We start from the raw sequence: 18,242 nt of genomic DNA, 5'->3' as shown, positions 1-18,242 counted from the left end.
GTTGCTTAATGTATGATAAACTTATCCATCAGAATTATTACAGTACTAACAATATTATGTTTCACAAGGACAGCTATCCATTATATAAACATTTGATAGTGGTGGGTATTTTATTTATACTTTATATTTTGATAGCTTGATTAGCTAACAAAAATATGATTAGTTGTCAGTGTAGACATTGCTACACATCAAACCACTTCGAACAGGTTTGACAGTTATGGCTTTGATTAAAAACCATGACCCCTGCTTTATATCATTAAACAATACATCAGAGTGTTATGTATATTTGATTTAATTATATCTGATTTAATAAATATATATTTGAATTTAATTTTTTGTTTGTTTTTTAAAAAATTATTTTTCATTACATGCTATTGTTATGGAAACTTATTCACTGGAGATGATACTTTTTCCCGAAAATAGTTTGACCTTGACTGTTCATTTTGGTAAACACCAGGTGTTGACCTAGCTCCTGACCTTGTTTCAAAATTATTAGCAACCATTTAAATAAGTTCTATTTTTATTTTAAAATGATTGGTTGTTGTTGAGGTCATAATGGGACTACGTGATTTAAGATGTAAAAAATTTTTTAAATTTTATTTCTTAGAGTAAATTGATTGGGTCTTATCAAGGACATGCAGGAGCTACATGATTTTTTTATATATGTAAACATAACCATGTGACCTTCACCAGGGCATAAAAATCAAATTTTAAACGATCGTTATTAGAGAAATAAACACAGTTGGGCAATTACACTGGAAAGTGTTGTGCCATTTGGTGTTATTTCAAATTATTGGGATTCAAAAGGATTAATTCTTTTTCCTGGAAAATATGTGTGCTTGTGTGAGATTCTTTAACAAAGACAGCTCTTATAACAAATTTGTTCAGAGTTCCAAAACCAGAGTGATATTTCTTGTTTCGACAAGGAACTGTAGACTTCAACACACTACAGGTTATAGCATACATCGTCTTCTATCTTGGATTCTTCGCCGGGACTCAAACTTGAAATCATTAGAACATTTTATTATTAGGACTTCAAAAATTTTATTAGTGGATTATTCTTGGATTATTTTTGGTTTTGATTCTTAAAACTATAAGTTCATATTTTTTTCATTTTTCCAGGAAATTTTTCCAGAAAAATCAATTATTATACTTTTCAAAGCTTGTTGTTTTGACTATTTCTTGTGTTACGTTTATTTGAGGCTAAACATGTAACAAGAGAGTCATTATGGATTAGTAAAATTCATTGGCATTGAGCCGACTAGTATATTGCAACTTGCTTGTTAATTTTACCCTTCTCAGGCATGCATACAACACTCACCAAATATGGAGCCTCTCACCCTTGATGCTCTAAGATTAGCCATCATACATGTACCGGTATTTCTACTCTCGATGCTAAAATGTTTCTATCATAAATATCTTAAGAATTATAATTCCAATTTTTTGTGTGTGTATTAATATCTTAATCACACAGAAATAAAGCTTGTGTGCATTTGTAATGTAGATTTTAATGATCACTGATTAGCAGAGGGTTAAACTGGATTGCAAGATTACTAATATGGCGCTTCTTTTGGAAAGTATGAACACAATTGTCGCTCTAATATGTGTTTGGCTGTGTTTTCTGGTGGTTGGACATGTATCACAGAGACAAAATAGGCAAGTAATGCCTGTTTTTCATTCATTATCCTTTCATGGTGTTAAACAAAATACTTGTTTTATTTCATGGCAGTACGTCGTCATGTGAGCTAATGGTAACTTTGTTACAGACATGGGGGGGGTAAATTTATCGTAAACTGTATTTTTTTTGACACCTAATTAAAGAGTTTAATATGTATTCGGATGACAATAAAAATAGTTATTTTTTTTCTGGCCTGAAAAAATACTGTAAATACTGTATTATTGCATACCCTGTATATTAATTTTGCTTTTCTCAACCAAATTCGGTCTTTAATAGGTAATAATTTTAACTTGCCAGCTAAATCTGCCTTGCTGATTCTTTCTGGATTAATGTTAGCCCAAAAGCTCTTTTTTGAAGATGTGCCAGCTTTGCTATGTTTTTATCATTTAAATTACCTAATACTGTAATACAGAAGTCTAAATACGGTTGTATGTAACTGTTATAAAATTGTTTTCCAATCCTTTCAGGGAGAAAATGTTTTATCCCACTGAGAAGCCAAAAACTTGAATTAACATTTTTACTGATATGTTTGATATGTTCAGTCCGTACATAATAGGTTATTATCTACCACAACACCAAGTAGTTGTTCATGACAGGCCATTTGCAAATTGTTGTTCATGACAGGCCATTTGCAAATTGTATCTTTCTATGTCAGACATAGTTTATCTCTATCAAGATTTGTTCATTTTTGTAGTGTTGATATAAGCATTATTTTAGTTTTCCCAGTATATACCACAATGTCATTTCTTGTGCACCAGTTGTCCAGTTTGTTTAGGGCATCCTGCGAATCAGTTTCCAGTTCATGCTTTGTGCTTTGGATGTCTGACAGTGTTTTGTCATCTGCATATGATAATGAGTCCCTTAGTGAAAGTGGTAGGTCATTAATAAATAATATAAATAGTAATGGACCTAGAATTGAGCCTTGTGGTACTCCATATATAATTGTTCCAGGTTCAGACAGAACATTATTTATATTATAAACATGTTGTGTTCTCTCACTTAAGTATGAAGTAAACCATCTAATTGTGCTTTCATTTGATTATAGAAAATTAATAAATTCTAGCAAGTCATCAGTTTTGACATGTTTTAAGATCTTGTTATACTGATATGGTGAGAGAAAGAAAAGGTCAGAGAGATAGAAAATGAAAAGAAGATGAGGAAATAAAATAAGCCTAACTATGGATATACCGGTCTGAAAAATGGAGAAAGAAAGTAGTTGCAGAAGGGGTATCACCATTGTGGTGAAAAAAGTGGTATCACCACACCACAGTGGCAGTATAATTTTTCTCCCACTCATTTATTTCACTACCTTATTATAAAATATATAATAAATATATTGATGCCAGGAGGCATTCATGTTTAAAAAATACATTTGTTTTCATTTTCAATGAAATGCATATGCTTTATTAATCATCTACACCAATATCAACACAGACACACACACACACACACACGATTCTTGGGATTAAAAATCATGAGTAATAGAGAAACTGGGGTTTTGCAGCATGATAAATGTCTTTCTTTGAGAATATTGCCATTTCATACTGTAATTAAATAATATATAGTCTTTGAATATCACTTAGATTGAAGGGTTAATGTGCTACTCAAAAATTTAATTATTAAGATTGGATTTGGAAATAGCTATTTATATTAATTTGTCTGCTTTGTGATATTGTCCTTACCTTGCCATTTCTATTCAGACTCAGTTTGATGAGCTGTGGAACAAATACAGTACTTACTCGGCTGGAGAGCAGCTATTTGGCTTGATGACAACAGAATACCCAGCTCTTGTGCGTGTCAAGAAAGAGCTGGGTCTGTTACAGAAACTCTATGGATTGTACAGCAATGTCATGACAGTCATCAATGGATACTTCGATATTCAATGGACAGAGGTGGACATAGAGAAAATCAACCAAGAGCTTTCAGATATGCAGAATAGGTATGATTGAAAAGCTATATATGGGATGTCATTATCATATTGAATTTTAATTGTATCTGTTGAGTCCTTTTTGGTTATTAATATGTATGCCACTAATATTGAAACAGTACTTTGTACTGAAATGCACGAGGCAGGTAGGCATATTTGTTGTGAAGATTTTTAGTTCTCATAGTCTTGGTGATGGAAGCATTTAGAGAACTTTCAGTTAGATGTAGGTCTACCTTTAATTGCAAATGTTGGCCTATTTTGGAACTTATAATTAATTCCTTTCAGAATACGCTACTTCCTCATTTTAGTGTGCCTAATAACATGTAAACCCTCTTATGATGTTGTGTGTGGGCTTGGGGGATGGGGGCAGTACATTTGGTTAAGGGCATAGAAAACCCATGTTATTTACACCATATAGGAATTAATGGGAAAAGGATGAGTTAGGAAACGCACCATGGAAATGAATGAATATACAACAGTTTGAAAATGAAAAGCTTTTTGGTATCATGATAGACAATATCTTGTGCTTGAAAATGCATGTCAATAAGGCCAATATAAAAGCTAACTCACTGCTTTATCTGTTAAATAGAATAAAATCATATATCCTTCAAGAACAGATAAAGATATTCTACAATGCATACATCATGCCACACCTAGAATATTGTTATTCTGTCTGGGATAATAGTGGTACTGAAAGAGGAATGATTACTGAAATGTCAAAAAAGGGCAGCTAGAGTTATTATTGATACCAGTTTAGATACATCATCAACAGATCTGTTTAAAACCCGAAAGTGTTTTACATTTCAGCAGATAACTCTGTTACAAAAAGGATTACTAGACTATAAATCCTTACATGGTTTGGCTCCAGATTATCTTAAATGTTGCTTTAAATTCTTAAAAATGTAGATGTGTATAAACTAAGATCCTTCTCAAACAACAAGTTATATTTACCTAAACCAAATTCAGAGTTTTATAAGAGGAGTTTTCTTTTTCTTCTGTACAAAACTTTTCACATGGATTGGATATGGAATCTATGCGTACTTTTACAGACCTATCCATATGGACATTTTTATTCTTAATCTGAACCACTCTTATGGATTTCAGTGTATCCATATGGAAATGTTATTGATTCCTTACATATTACGTATGGAAGACTCTCTTAGAATATGCATATTAGGCCATGAGATCTGTAAGTTGTCCATATGGAATACAATTAAAATTCCATATGGAATTGGCAGTAGTCCATGTGGAATTTGTGAATAGTCTATATGGAATTTTGAAATATACCATATGGAATTTGTAAATGGTCCATATGGAATTGGTAAATAGTTCATGTGGAATTTGGTAATAGTCCATCTCATTAAAAAAATTCCAGGCGTACTTAAAGCGGATTTCAGACGGGTTTTTTTTAAGCACTTTCTGCCTAAACCATAAAAAGTCTGCTTCAGATTTCTATTAAACTGCCTAATGATTCTTTGACATTATTGGGAATCAATGATAAATATTCACAATAATTTTTAAAATGTATTGTTTTGAGAGACATTATCAAATAAGATTTAGGTTTTTCTTGTCCTCATTTTCATTCTTTCCTACAAAACCTAATCCATGAGGGCATCACTTAGGTCTTTTTCATTTCACTGAAAAGTTTGGTGATATTTCACAAATATTTCGACCAAAACTTTCATTGAAATTGTGGTGAGATCTCACTAAAATATTTGTGAGGTACCAAAAATTTGACTAAAACTTTTGTGAGATGTCACTAAAATTGTGATCATTATGTAGTATTTTATTGAAGTTTCAGTAGTTTTTCAGACATTTCACAAGGTTTCAAATTAATAATGGACATGAATTAAACAGGAATTTATTAACCAAGGCGATATTAAGTGTGCATGAAAAAAATAAACAGATGTTGTAATTATATGACATACAATGCAAGAGATATAATAATAATAATAATAATAATAATGAGGACTCTGTATAGCACCTAATCTTTAGAAGCTCTAAGCGCTTTACAGCATTAGACAACACCTATAACATAGAAAACATATATAATGATATGATTACAAAAAACAAACACCATGAAATTAGAAAACAAAAAAACATGCTGAAATATTTAAGGTAGGAAATATTATTAGGTCTTTAAGTTTATTTTTGCAGTCGAAATAAGTGAGTTTTAAGAGTACTCTTGAATGGGATCACTGTATCTTTGTGTCTAAGTTCAGTGGACAATTCATTCCACGTATAATCCGAGCAGCTGTGCTTTGAACTTTTTGAAGTTTTAGGAGTAGATATTTAGATGAACCAGACGGAATTGAGTTAGAATAGTACAGCCTTGAAAGTACTAATGAACACACAAGTGTTTTAGTGGCATCAACTGAAAGATATTTGCGAATGGAGCCAATGCATCTCAGCTCAAGATATGCAGCCTTGCATATGTTCATGTCATGTAGGTGCAGTGTGAGAGTACTGTCCAGAGTAACACCTAGGTTTCGTACTGATTGTGTGAATTTAATGTTGTTGCTGATATTGAGGAAAAGGATGTGAATGAGAAAGTCAGCATGTGTTGTAATCAGAATGGCCTCAGTTTTATCATCATTCATCTGCAGCTTGTTACATGTCATCCATGATTTCACATCAGAAATCCACATCTCTACACTTTGGATGGAAGCATCAACTTCAGTTGGGTGGCTAGATTTGTATATTTATGTGTCATCAGCGTACAATTGATGAGACACAGGATGATGATCTATGACACTTGAGAGCGGCTGAATGTGTAGAATGAAGAGAACAGGTCCAAGAACAGACCCCTGTGGAACACCACAACATAGATTAACTGGGCTGGCATGTATTCTATTTGCAGACACAATTTGTGTCCTGTTGACCAAGTAAAACTTGAACCACAGTAATGCTGTATCATGAATGCCAAATGCATGCTGGAGACGATGAAGTAATATGTCATGGTCTGTTGTGTCAAATGCTGCAGACAAATCAAAGAAGGTAGAACTGTGATCTTCCCACTATCCAAAGCAGAGTGAATGTCATTAACTACTTTTAGAAGAGTAGTTTCAGTCCTGTGGCAAGGGCGATATGCAGATTGTATATTGCTAAAAAGACTGTTTGAATTCAGATGAGATACAAGCTGGCATAGAATGACCTATTCTAAGATTTTCTATATGAAGGTAGATTAGAAACTGGGTGGTAGGTAGCTCTTTAAATCATTATGGTCTAGTGCTGGTTTCTCCGGGTACGAGAAAAATACACGTACATGTATTTAAAATTTCAAGAACTGCGCTATGGTTGTATTATATTTGAATTTATACATGATCTCTTCCCCAAAATGATTCTTGTATTTTTCTCATACCCGGATAACCTCATTGACCTTAAATCCAAATGAGTAAATGTAGATTCTTTGTTATGAGAAAGAGAGAGAGGGAAAAGGAAAGAGATATTTCAGCCATTCTTTTTGCTATTTTGCTCAGTATACCTCATTTCTAAGTGTCTCCATCTTGCTGAAGCTTTTGTCAAAGAGAAAACAAAATAGTTATTGAAAATTGGAAAAAATATACATACCATACTCCTTCATTTTGAATTAAATTAGTTCGCATTTATTTGTGATTTAAGTATTCACAATTTTATATATATTCCAAGAAGGATAAAAGGAGCTGCAATGTAAAATGAGTTATTTTCTCATGTTTAGCTGTTAAGATTTGAATAAAAATGTACCTGGTACCCATTGATCTTAACGATCGGTTACCTAAGTACCTAATCAAGGGGAAATTGTATTTAATGTTTACAGACTTAAACTGTATTGTTATATGTTTGCACGGTCAAGAACACATGCAGAAGTGTATATTAGTTTTAGTGTTTGAAGTGTACAAGTTGGGATGCATTTTGTAAGTCAGATCTGACTGAATGGGTGACTTGTCAGTGAGGCATAGTTGCAATTTGGAAAAATAAATAAGCCCAACTGGATAGGCAGATAAATAGATGGATTGTTTAATTGCAAGACTGTAAAATATACTTGTTTTATTGATTTGAATTTGTGTCACAAATTAATGAACAACTTCACAGTTGGTTGTAATTAAATCCACTAAAATCCGCAATGCTTGACATTTAAAATCCATTTGCAAGATAAATCCTTGAATTCAGTTATATGTCATATAGAGTTGTAAAAAATAGTTCAGAATGATCCAGTTCTCAATATCCTATAATATGTTAATTCCATGCATCTTACAAACTAAAGAATGAATGTTAAGTACACATTTATTAAAATTCACAGTATCTTATAAAGTTCTAAAATCCTCCATCGTCATCCAGTAAATCATCATGGTCTAAATATTGCCTGAGCCCCTTTCCTTAGCCTCACTATCATATGTGATGCTTATGTTGAGATTGAACTTGGGGTCTGTAAGTGAAACTATGACCATATAATTTTTGAAATTATTGAAAGTTGCAACTGAACATGTGTCATTTGTGCGGCAAGATCAAATAACACAGTAAAGAAGAGAAAAAGAACTTTGGGTTTTACAATTGAGATCCAAAAATAATTCAAGATTAATCCAAGAATTAAAAAATAGAAGTCCTAGTAATAAAATGTCCTTATGAAACTGAGTTTGAATCCCAATGAAATCCAAAATGGAAGGCAATGATGTATGCTGTGGTCAGCGTCATACTGATGTGTCAACACTTCTTTGTTGAATCACAAAATATAATATTTTAGTGTTTGAATTCTGTGTAAATTTTGATAACTGTCCATGTCCGAGAATTAATTTAGAGCACAAGTATTTCCAGGGAAAAATAATAAAATAATTTGAAGAAAACAAAAGGATTTGCCAAAAAAATCTGGTCACAACATAACACACTTGGACGTCTCCAGTGTGAAGGCATGTAATTATATTCTTTCTCCAAACATCGATAATAAATGATGCAAAACAGATTTCCAGATGTGGGTCATTTCTCTGAACACAGAATCGGATTCCGACCACAGGAGAATTTTGCGTGGAAAAAAACTGGTTCAAAAAATTAGATTTTTCCCTCTCTATTTTGTAGTGCAAATAGAATGTCCAGAATTTTTGGTATCATTGTAGAGCAAAATCTGTCTACCTTTCTATAATACCACCCACTTTAGTGTATCTTACATGACCTTGACACTACTGAGCTTGGGAGTAGGCTAGTACCTTCTGATGTGTAAATGCAGTGCCAAGGGTAAATGAGTTAATCAATTTTGTGAGTGTAGTGGGGCATAATAGTATGCAGACAGTGTCGTTTTTATCTGTATTTGGTACATTTTTCAAATTGAAGGTGGCCTTTTGCAAGCAGGTTCAGTAGGAACAACTAGTGCATGTTTATTCTTCTCAGTAAGTAGACTTGCTGAATGTTAGTAGAGTAATCCAGGCCAGACCACTTCATGTTTTTTTTTGTATAGATGTCGACGTCTGCCAAAAGGCTTACAGAAGTGGCAAGCCTACCTGGATTTGAAGAAGAAGATTGATGACTTCAGTGAGACTTGTCCTTTACTTGAATTGATGGCAAATAAGGCCATGAAAGATCGCCACTGGGAGCGTATTGCCAAACTTACTGGACATTCTTTTGACCTTGAATCAGAGAATTTTACTCTCAGAGACATCATGAAAGCTCCCTTGCTGCCATACAAGGAGGATATTGAAGTAAGTTTACACCACAACCACTTCAGTCACTTGCCATTGCAAATTCCTACATGTTCATTTTCCAACCCAACCTAACTAAATGCAAACTTCACTCCACCCCACCCCACCCCACCTCACCCTATACAGTGAGTCAGGTGTAATGCTAAATTAGACACAAATATTCGATCTGCAAAATATTTATATAAGTATTTAAAAATGTATTTTGAATTGAAATTATATATATATGACCTTAACCCACTCCCACAGACTTGAAGTGTGAAAGCTTAGGATGAAACCACTCATCCTTATCTGTACCCCAGATACAACATAATTTCGTAGTTTCATGAATTCCTACCTATTGGTCGAGGCGGAGAACTTACAATCAACTGACCAACAGATAGAAGTGGATGGTATATAAGTATTCCTGATAATGTGGGGCGGGGACTTGATAATTTAGAAGTTTGATTAAAAATTGGTCTTCATATTGTGAAAAATATAAGTGACTACAGTAAAATGCCTAATTTATGTACAAATGGTATCTAACTTTCAATTTTGGAAAGATCTTCATGGCATTTTCTGTTTAGCTCCAGTAAGAAGCATTTTATTTACTTTGCTGCCAATAAGAATATTTTAAAAATGCATGTGGTCAAGTAGGCAAATTTACTCATCTTAAATTAGATTTTAATTGTTGTTCATAAATTTAATAGTAAATTAAATTTAACCAAAGTCTGGTTAGCCTGATTATTAAATGCGCTGCACCATGACTGTGATCAAGAATCTTCCAAACAAAAATTATTGATTACTGTGGATATTTATAGTGGTGGTCAGGTATTGATTGCGTCAAGAAAAGAGCATTTTATTAGCAGAATTACTTATCCTGTTGTTATTGCTTAGCTAATCTGTTTTCATGTCGAAAATATACCGTCCGTATGATGTGAATACATCCTCCTAGAGCGGAGAAAAAGTCAGTATGACCCTTTGACCGTTTGCACACCACTCTGTTGCATGGTGATGCGCAGAAGGTAGATCTACCCATATGTCATTCTTTTCACAGACACCCTGCCTGGGAACAACTAATATACTGCAGTTAGTGTTCTCTACTTTACAGTGCTTAATAATTCTTATTGTTACTATTGTCCATTCATTTCTAAAACCATATTGTAGATTTTTGTTTTACCCCTTAGAACTTTGTTCTTTCAGGGAATTGGGAAGCTTCCTTGTGTTCTACCCATGGTTGTAGACACTTTTACTTAAAGTATTAACTGAACCTTATGGGTAAGTCCCTATGTTCTAGGAACAATAACAGGCCTTGCTCAAATGTTGAGGACATCCTTTCCTCCATTTTTATTTTCAACTTGATAAAATAGTTATAACTTCATACAATGCTTGCATTGACATTCATGTATTTGCATGTTACCTCAATAAATAATCAGAACTGGAATATCTTGTTTCTTTCAATAAATAAGGAAATACTTCACTGATAATTTCCATCCTTTGTCTATCCACTCCCCAAAACAATTTTTTTTTGAGCACCATGACAGCAGGTTGCACCCTCCTTCAAGGAGATTGAGCACTATAACCTTTGGTTGCACCCTCCCTTTAGGCAGGTTGAGCGCTATGATAGCGGGTTGCTCCCTTCCGTCAGGGAGTTTGAACATTGCAATACCAATACTTATTGTGCCTCTGGCAGTGTGTTGGTCCCTTCCATTAGGGAGCAAAAACATTGTACCCATAATGCACAGAGTGAAGATGAGGTCTTCTCCATCTATCAACCTCAGGGTATGGGGACAGGGCCAGGACCAAGCCTTTGCCTCTCCCCCTTCCACTATCCTACCCTGTGCAGGATTTACAATCTGTATACAGGATTGAGGCTAGGGATGGGGGCCATTTTGGTGTCCCCCCTACCCAGATATACCTTTTATCCCTTATGGGAAATGGGGCCTTTCAACTTGGGGACATTGGTCCATTATGACCCCATGGACTACTGGACCTTGCCACACCAGTTGAAGTGTTGCTGTGGGTCATGTCCCACCATCACCTCACCAAGTGGTTTTTGTGTGGAAATCTACAGGTGTTACATCATTGTGGGTGGTTAGATGTTCTCTCCCCTCCTTGCATCCTGATCAACCAGGGACTGTGACACATAGAACTCCTATGCCCCTCCACCAAGGTGATACCGAACCACTCTCCAACTCAGAATGCCTTGACTATGAGGGTGATGATGCTCTCTCCATCCTCTTTGATTCCAACGAGTTTAAGACACAAGCTGTAGCAATAACACATTCTCTCAGCCCACTCCGTCATATTAGGTGGATAAAGAAGAAGAAGTGGATTGGTCCATTGATAAGGCAGTAAACAAGGCTTACCATTTGTTAGCCCCCCCCCCCTTGTGCCCCAAGCAGACAGCAAAAAAAGGATCCTTTTCAGTTTGGAGAAGATCTTCAGGGTTTTTCCACATTCATCTACGATTGAGGAAATATCAGGGAGGTTTTCACAAGGCCAAAATATTGATTGACAACAGATTGACAACCACAATATCTTCATTTCTGCTTAGACTAGGAAGTTTTCCAAGTTTGGGTTCTGCTGTTCGGAATCTCTTCTGCACACAGAGTCTTCACCTGGGTTATGGGAGTAGTATTGGCCTACCTTTGAATTCAGGGAATTTTGATTCTCCAGTATTTTGACGACTGGCTGATTCACCACCATGTTTATGTTCAGTCTCTTGATCAGGATCTGTTCTGCTCTTGGTCCACCATAACTTTATTGGGTCTCCTACCCAACCTCAAGAAGTCTGAAGTCATTCCATCACAGGACTTTGTTTACATAGGGAGGAACTTCTTCATGAACCAAAACTTGGTCTGGGTTCCCTTGGATCGGGTAGGTCAAATCCTGGCTCTCCTGGAGACACAACAAGCAAAAACCATTTTATCTGCTCACCTTTATCTGTTCCTACTTGGAACCTTGAATGCCTCTGCTGAATTGGTTCCTTTAGGACATCTTCATATTCGTCCTCTACAGTTCCTTCTTCTGGCAAGATGGAAACCTGACAGAGAGTTTTCTTCAACCACCGATCTATGACCAGTATTTCACCACCTTTTGCTTTGGTGGATGAATCGAGACAGATTTCTGATGGGGTTCTACATGCATGCACCCGATCCCTATCAACATGATCCTTATCAACAATTTGAAATGAAAGTATATTTCTAGCATTGCAAGAATGCATTGACCTAATAAGGGGTTGATGTGTCATGGTCTCCTCAGACAACATGTCTGTTGTAGCCTACCTACAACATCAAGGAGGCACACATGCCCCTTCTCTTTGTGTGGAGATCTGGAAACTTTTCCTCTGGGCAGCCTCAGAGAATGTCAAAATAAATCCGAGTTCACCACATTCCAGGGAAGATGAACTTATTAGTGGACAGCCTGTCTGGAATTGACCAAGCCATCCTCACAGAATGGTCTCTTTGTTTTCCCTTAGGGGAAGACCTCTAGTGGATTTGTTTGTGACCAAGCTGAACAACAGACTTCCCTTTTATGTGTCTTCTGTCATGGATCAGAAAGCATGGGCAGTTGATGCATTCAGCTTCCAGTGAGATCACCTATTCACTTATGCCTTCCCACCTTTCCAAGTGCTACCACAATTTCTGCAACTTTCACTTCTTGGATCATTCTCATTGCTCCATTGTGACCCCAACAACCATGGTTCAAGGATCTCCTAGACCTCTTGATAGATCTCCTGTCAAAACATCGGGGATCACTTCTCCATAACAGAGAGTTGCATCATTCATACCAGGACAGCATTTACATCCAAAGTTTATGATGCCAGGTGGAGAATCTTCTGCGATTGGTGCAGTAGAATATGCATCAATCCTATCCACCCTTCTGTAACTTCCAGTGCTGATTTACATTTGTTGATGTTTGTGACCAAAAGATATTCACTATCCACTGTCAATGGCTTTTTAGCTGTCATCTCCAACATACTTAAATTCTTGAACAGCACAGACGTCAGTTCAGATCCGCATCTTGCCAATCTTATAAAGTATTTTTTTGCTTCATAGACCTGTCGCTTGCTCCCTTGTACCCAGATGGAATCTGTTATGTGTGTTTTTTGGTCATTAACTAAAGCTCCTTATGAACCATTGAATGAAGCTTCCTTTTTGGATCTCACACTCGGAACTGTTTTCCTTCTCACCCTTACCTCGGCAAGACGAAGAAGTGAAATTCATACCTTGTCCATTGGTAATTAGTTTGTATTCACACCTTTCGATTCTTGTTAAGTATTTTGAACTGCAGAAACCTGTCTCTTGCTCTCTTATGCTCAGATGGAATATTTTTGTGTTTTATTGTTTTTAACTAAAAACCCCTTTGAACCATTGAGTGAAGCTTCGCTTCAAGTCCTCAGACTCAAGACTCTTTTTACTCGCTCTAGCATCTGAAAGAAGATGTAGTGATTTATGCCTTATATATCAACACAGGTTTTCTCTGGTTTAATGAAATTACAATTGTTTCTTTCCTTTTCTAACCATTTCTTTAATAGGAAACTATTATCTCAGTGTTAGTTGAATCTTTGCCAGGGATGATCAAGGGATCTTGTGTCCGGTTAGGGCCCTTTCTTTCTATCTTAAGGCCTTCAAAGAAAAAAAGGAAGGGCAGGAAATGTATTTTCCTGTCATGTGGCTTTGTAGGCATTTTTTGTTGCCACTATCTTATGGTGGATTGTCACTATGTATAATGAAAAGAGCCTATCAGTCCCATACCAATCGAGACCTTTCCTTAATGGAATTAAAAACTCATGAGGTTTATTGCCTCATCAGCTTACCTTAATCACTCCTCCTTGGAGAACATCATGAAGACAGTCACAGTTTTGGCATTCAATACTACCTTGTTCTCTTTTTTGCTCCACTTATGAGCATAACAAAGTGCAGACACTTTTTCTCTCGGATCTAGTTTTGCAGCACCACAGGTGGCCCACAGAGAGATACCAGTATTCTGTAACACGAACCTCTCCCTCAACATAACATTTTCTCTGTTTTTTTTTTTTATCAGCTTTTCCATGATTGTCAGTCTACCCACATAACTGAACAACTCATCTGTGCAGTAGCAATGGGTAATTAAATTTTTGCTGCTATTCAAATGTAGTTGTTTATGTGGGTAATAGTAGTTTTGATTATTTAGTACTTACCTATCACTATTGCTGAATGCCCTCTTCCCACCCCCACCCTGATATCCTGGCATAATTGTCGTCTCTGAAACAGATGACCATTCTGTGCATCTGCCAAGCCATGTGCATGAAAGGAGTGTGTCATGCTGACAATTTTCCACTTTGTTGGAGAATGTAGTCACATCAAATGGATGGTGGTTCTTTGGCACAAAAAAACTGAAGCTGTGTAATAGTGACATGTAAGTATTGTGTACTAAAATTAGTTTTACCCTTCTCCCTCCCCACAAAAAGTTTTTAATTCTACAACTGGATTAAATTTTTACTAGCATTCACTTGATATAAAGAAGAAGCCTATTGATTTTAGGGTTCAAAGGTCAAGGTCATTGGCATAATACCAAAAAATCATCAGGGTTTATGGGTGACTTACTTATTTTGCAAGAAAGAAGTATATTGATTTGTGGATCAGAGGGTTAAAGTCAGGGTTGCTTACAGGAAAAGGTAAAAAAAATTATGGAAAATAACTTCAGTTCTAGTTTGCATATTCTGACCAAAGGTTGTGGAGGGCTTGCATTTAAGATAAGGTAAAGACCAGCTTATTTTGGTATCAGATTTTGCATGTAAAGGTTTGACTTGAAGAAAAATGGGTTTTTGTTCAACAGCTTTTGGTTCAGATCAAGTTTCTTGGCCAAACTTTGTAGATGGATTTCAGTAAGGGTAGGAAATAAATCTATAGATTTTGTGGTCTAAAGGTAAGCTATCTAGGTCATAGTAAATCTAAGAAGAAAAACTGGCTTATGCAGAGTAAGTTTACTTCAGGATCACCACATCTAAGTAAAAAGGATTTAGACCATGTATTCTAAAACCATTATTTATATATTTTTAAATCACCGATATTAACTTTGGCTCTTTAAAAATCCCCAAATTGAAACAACTTGTTATGATAAATTTTAAAGTAGATTTATTACATGATTGCTTTTGATTTTAAATGCCTTTTACTTGTTATATTGTAATTCTTTATAACGCTACTGCTGTCTCCCACCACACTATTCAAGTACACAAGTACTAAAATTATTTTTTTCATTGAGATCATGCTAGTATGTCAGAATCTTTTGAATGTCTCCAGAATAGTAAAGCTAGTTTTTAAAATATTTGGTAGGAATATTTCTTGGGACATGCTCTGTATATAGTGCGTTGAGGATGGCATCCCCTGCAGCTGTGTGGGTTCATTAACACATTAACCCCTGGCGACGAGTTAACATGGCAGGAGGTAGTAGTCTACTGCTGAGCTCTGTATCATCAAGGTCATGCATGATACACTAAAGGTAGACAGATGTAGCTCTACAATAATACCAGATAATCTGGAAGTTCTAGTTGCAATACAAAATACAGAGGGAAAATCCTCATTTTTTGGACCTGATTTTTTTCCACCCAAATTTGTGTGTGGATGGAATCCAATTTTTTGTCCAGATTTGAGATATTTTGGTCTCAGATCTAAGGCAGACCTATATGAACTGCAGACAGACAGATGAAACTTTGCAAAAAACTAGGATAAGATGGGCATTTGGAATAAAGAGTGGTCTCGATACTTTTACCCTTCTGCTCATGCACAAGCCAAATACCAATGAAAAACAATGTTTCTAACACAACTAGGCATTAGGTTATTGAAAAATCACCTGGAAGCTGATGCATTAGGATGTATTCAGAAATAGCTTTTAATATGTATTTCCTACTTGAATTTCAGGTGAAAATGACCTCCAGTGGTTAATGTGTTAACAGCAGTATGGAAAACATATTTTCACCTTTTCTCCTGAATGGCATAGTCAGTTTTGATCAGACTCGAAATGTTTCTTATAAAAATATTATGTTCTGATGTCTCTCCTAGCGACATTATGGCATCTGTAGCAACCACATGGAAAACATATTTTCAAATTCATCCTAGAAGGATGTGCCAATTTTGATAAAATCTGTACCATATCTATAAAATATATTCTTTCAAAATTTTCTCTGATGTGTCTCCCCTAGGAATGGTGTGGTTTCCATAGTAAACATATGAAATACCTATTTTCAACTTCTTTCTCAGAAATGACCTTGTCGTGATTAAAATTACTATGAACGTTTCTTAGTACATTCATTTTCAAGGTTATGTTTGGAATGGCTCCTAGTTCAAAACTTCAATAGCAGCTTGATGGAAATGACACTTTTCTGAGTGTGTGTGTGTGTGTGGAATCCTAGCACAAATACTTTTATATTAATGCAAAAGATGCCCATGTTCGAGTGTCACTAATAAAACTGTCTACTCTCTAGTCCAGCTGAAGTTAGTTGAAACACATTTAAACGACAGTTTGAATACCACCATTTTCAACTGAAGAGCTTGATTCTAAAAAGGATCTGCCTTTCAGTGTAACCAATCTTTATTACTTCATTTGCCTTTTAGACCAATGTGTGGCAGATGTATGATATAAGACCCAATTCTGCCTATTGTTTTGAAGATGTTTTTAGGTTTTAGTAATTTGAGCTCTTTTTGTTCTGTAGGATATTTGTATCTCAGCTGTGAAGGAGAAGGACATTGAAGCCAAGCTCAATCAAGTAGTGGCTGACTGGAACAACCGAAATCTCAGTTATTCTAATTTCAAGGCTCGAGGAGAGCTGCTTTTGAAGGGAGGCGAGACCGCAGAAATCATTAGTTTTCTTGAAGACAGTTTGATGGTCCTCAGTTCCCTCCTCAGTAACAGGTTTCTTTATATCATAGATTTTGTCACAAATACTTTTTATTCTTTGCCTTTATTCTTTGCCAACAAAAGTTGTGTTATTTTTTACCATTGTCTGGGTGGTTGGGCATTCATTTAATGTGGTTTTGATGTGATAGCTTAAGTTTTGTTGAACAGATTTCCATATAACCAAGTTCATGTATTTCCCTATGTTCAAGAAAGGACCTATTGATTATGAGGTCAGTAGCTATAAGATCATGGTCACTGTTGTTAAAATTTGATTTTCTTTATGCATTTCATTTCTGGCTGATACCTAACATGAGGGAAGAAAGGAGGCTAATCAAGAAAGTTTTGTGCATGCATCTTTAATTTCAAATTTCTGTTTTCTTCTAAGAGATGCAAGTAGACATATTAAAGTATACATACTTATGTAGATCCCAGAAATAATACATTTTATTTGAGGTTGAATAATATTTGATTTCAAGAGACTTATCTAAATTTAAATTTTTTGAAATATTTCATAAAAAATTTTTTGAATATTTATTTGATAGTTCAAATACTGTAAGAGATATTTTCTTCTAAATTTGTGCTATTACAGACCTATTTATGATAATATATGAATGTGTCAGGGATCTTTTATATTTGGCCTATATTTGAAGTTGTAAATATTTTGAATATTGTGTTTTTTCCATTTGAAAAAAATCTGTTTATGTATTCATGTTTTAAATAGAAATAACAGTAAGACAAAATCTTTATTCAGAAATCCTTGATGAGGTTTACTAGAACATACAGTATTCTTTGGATCAGTATATCAATAAATCTGTTTAGATTGATATTACATGCTAGGACAGTATCTTTTCAGTATACTTAAATAGCACTGTCATGATTTAACACAATTCTTAACTAGACCAGTTCAATAAGAAACATTACAGTTTTGATAAATGTACAGCTTATCATCAGCATTTTTTATGAAATGTGGCTCATTTATGTCAGACAACAACCAGAATAATGTTTGAATAGCAATAAATACGTTTCATCTGTATATTTCACAGATTAAAATTTTTCATACTGTAGTATCCCATTTGAGCTTCAATACCCGGACCTGAAATCTATTTGCATAATC

The 18,242-nt window shown here is 35.1% G+C and overlaps 1 protein-coding gene across 1 annotated transcript in view; it reads left to right on the top strand.

Moving 5' to 3' along the window:
* LOC149776300 (dynein axonemal heavy chain 8-like) overlaps positions 1-18,242 on the top strand; it is a 565,538-nt gene that overhangs the window by 210,210 nt on the left and 337,086 nt on the right. Inside the window, exons 31-33 of the mRNA XM_089942774.1 lie at positions 3,379-3,617; positions 9,031-9,271; positions 16,944-17,143. Coding sequence (XP_089798900.1) covers positions 3,379-3,617; positions 9,031-9,271; positions 16,944-17,143 — 680 coding nt within the window. The remainder of the gene's footprint in view (positions 1-3,378; positions 3,618-9,030; positions 9,272-16,943; positions 17,144-18,242) is intronic.

The sequence above is a fragment of the Sinohyriopsis cumingii genome, chromosome 18 (assembly GCF_028554795.1).
Source record: "Sinohyriopsis cumingii isolate HCF-2022 chromosome 18, ASM2855479v2, whole genome shotgun sequence".
NCBI lineage: Eukaryota > Metazoa > Mollusca > Bivalvia > Unionida > Unionidae > Sinohyriopsis > Sinohyriopsis cumingii.
Note: the sequence above shows the minus strand (reverse complement) of the source record. Positions and strands in the feature narration are given on the sequence as shown.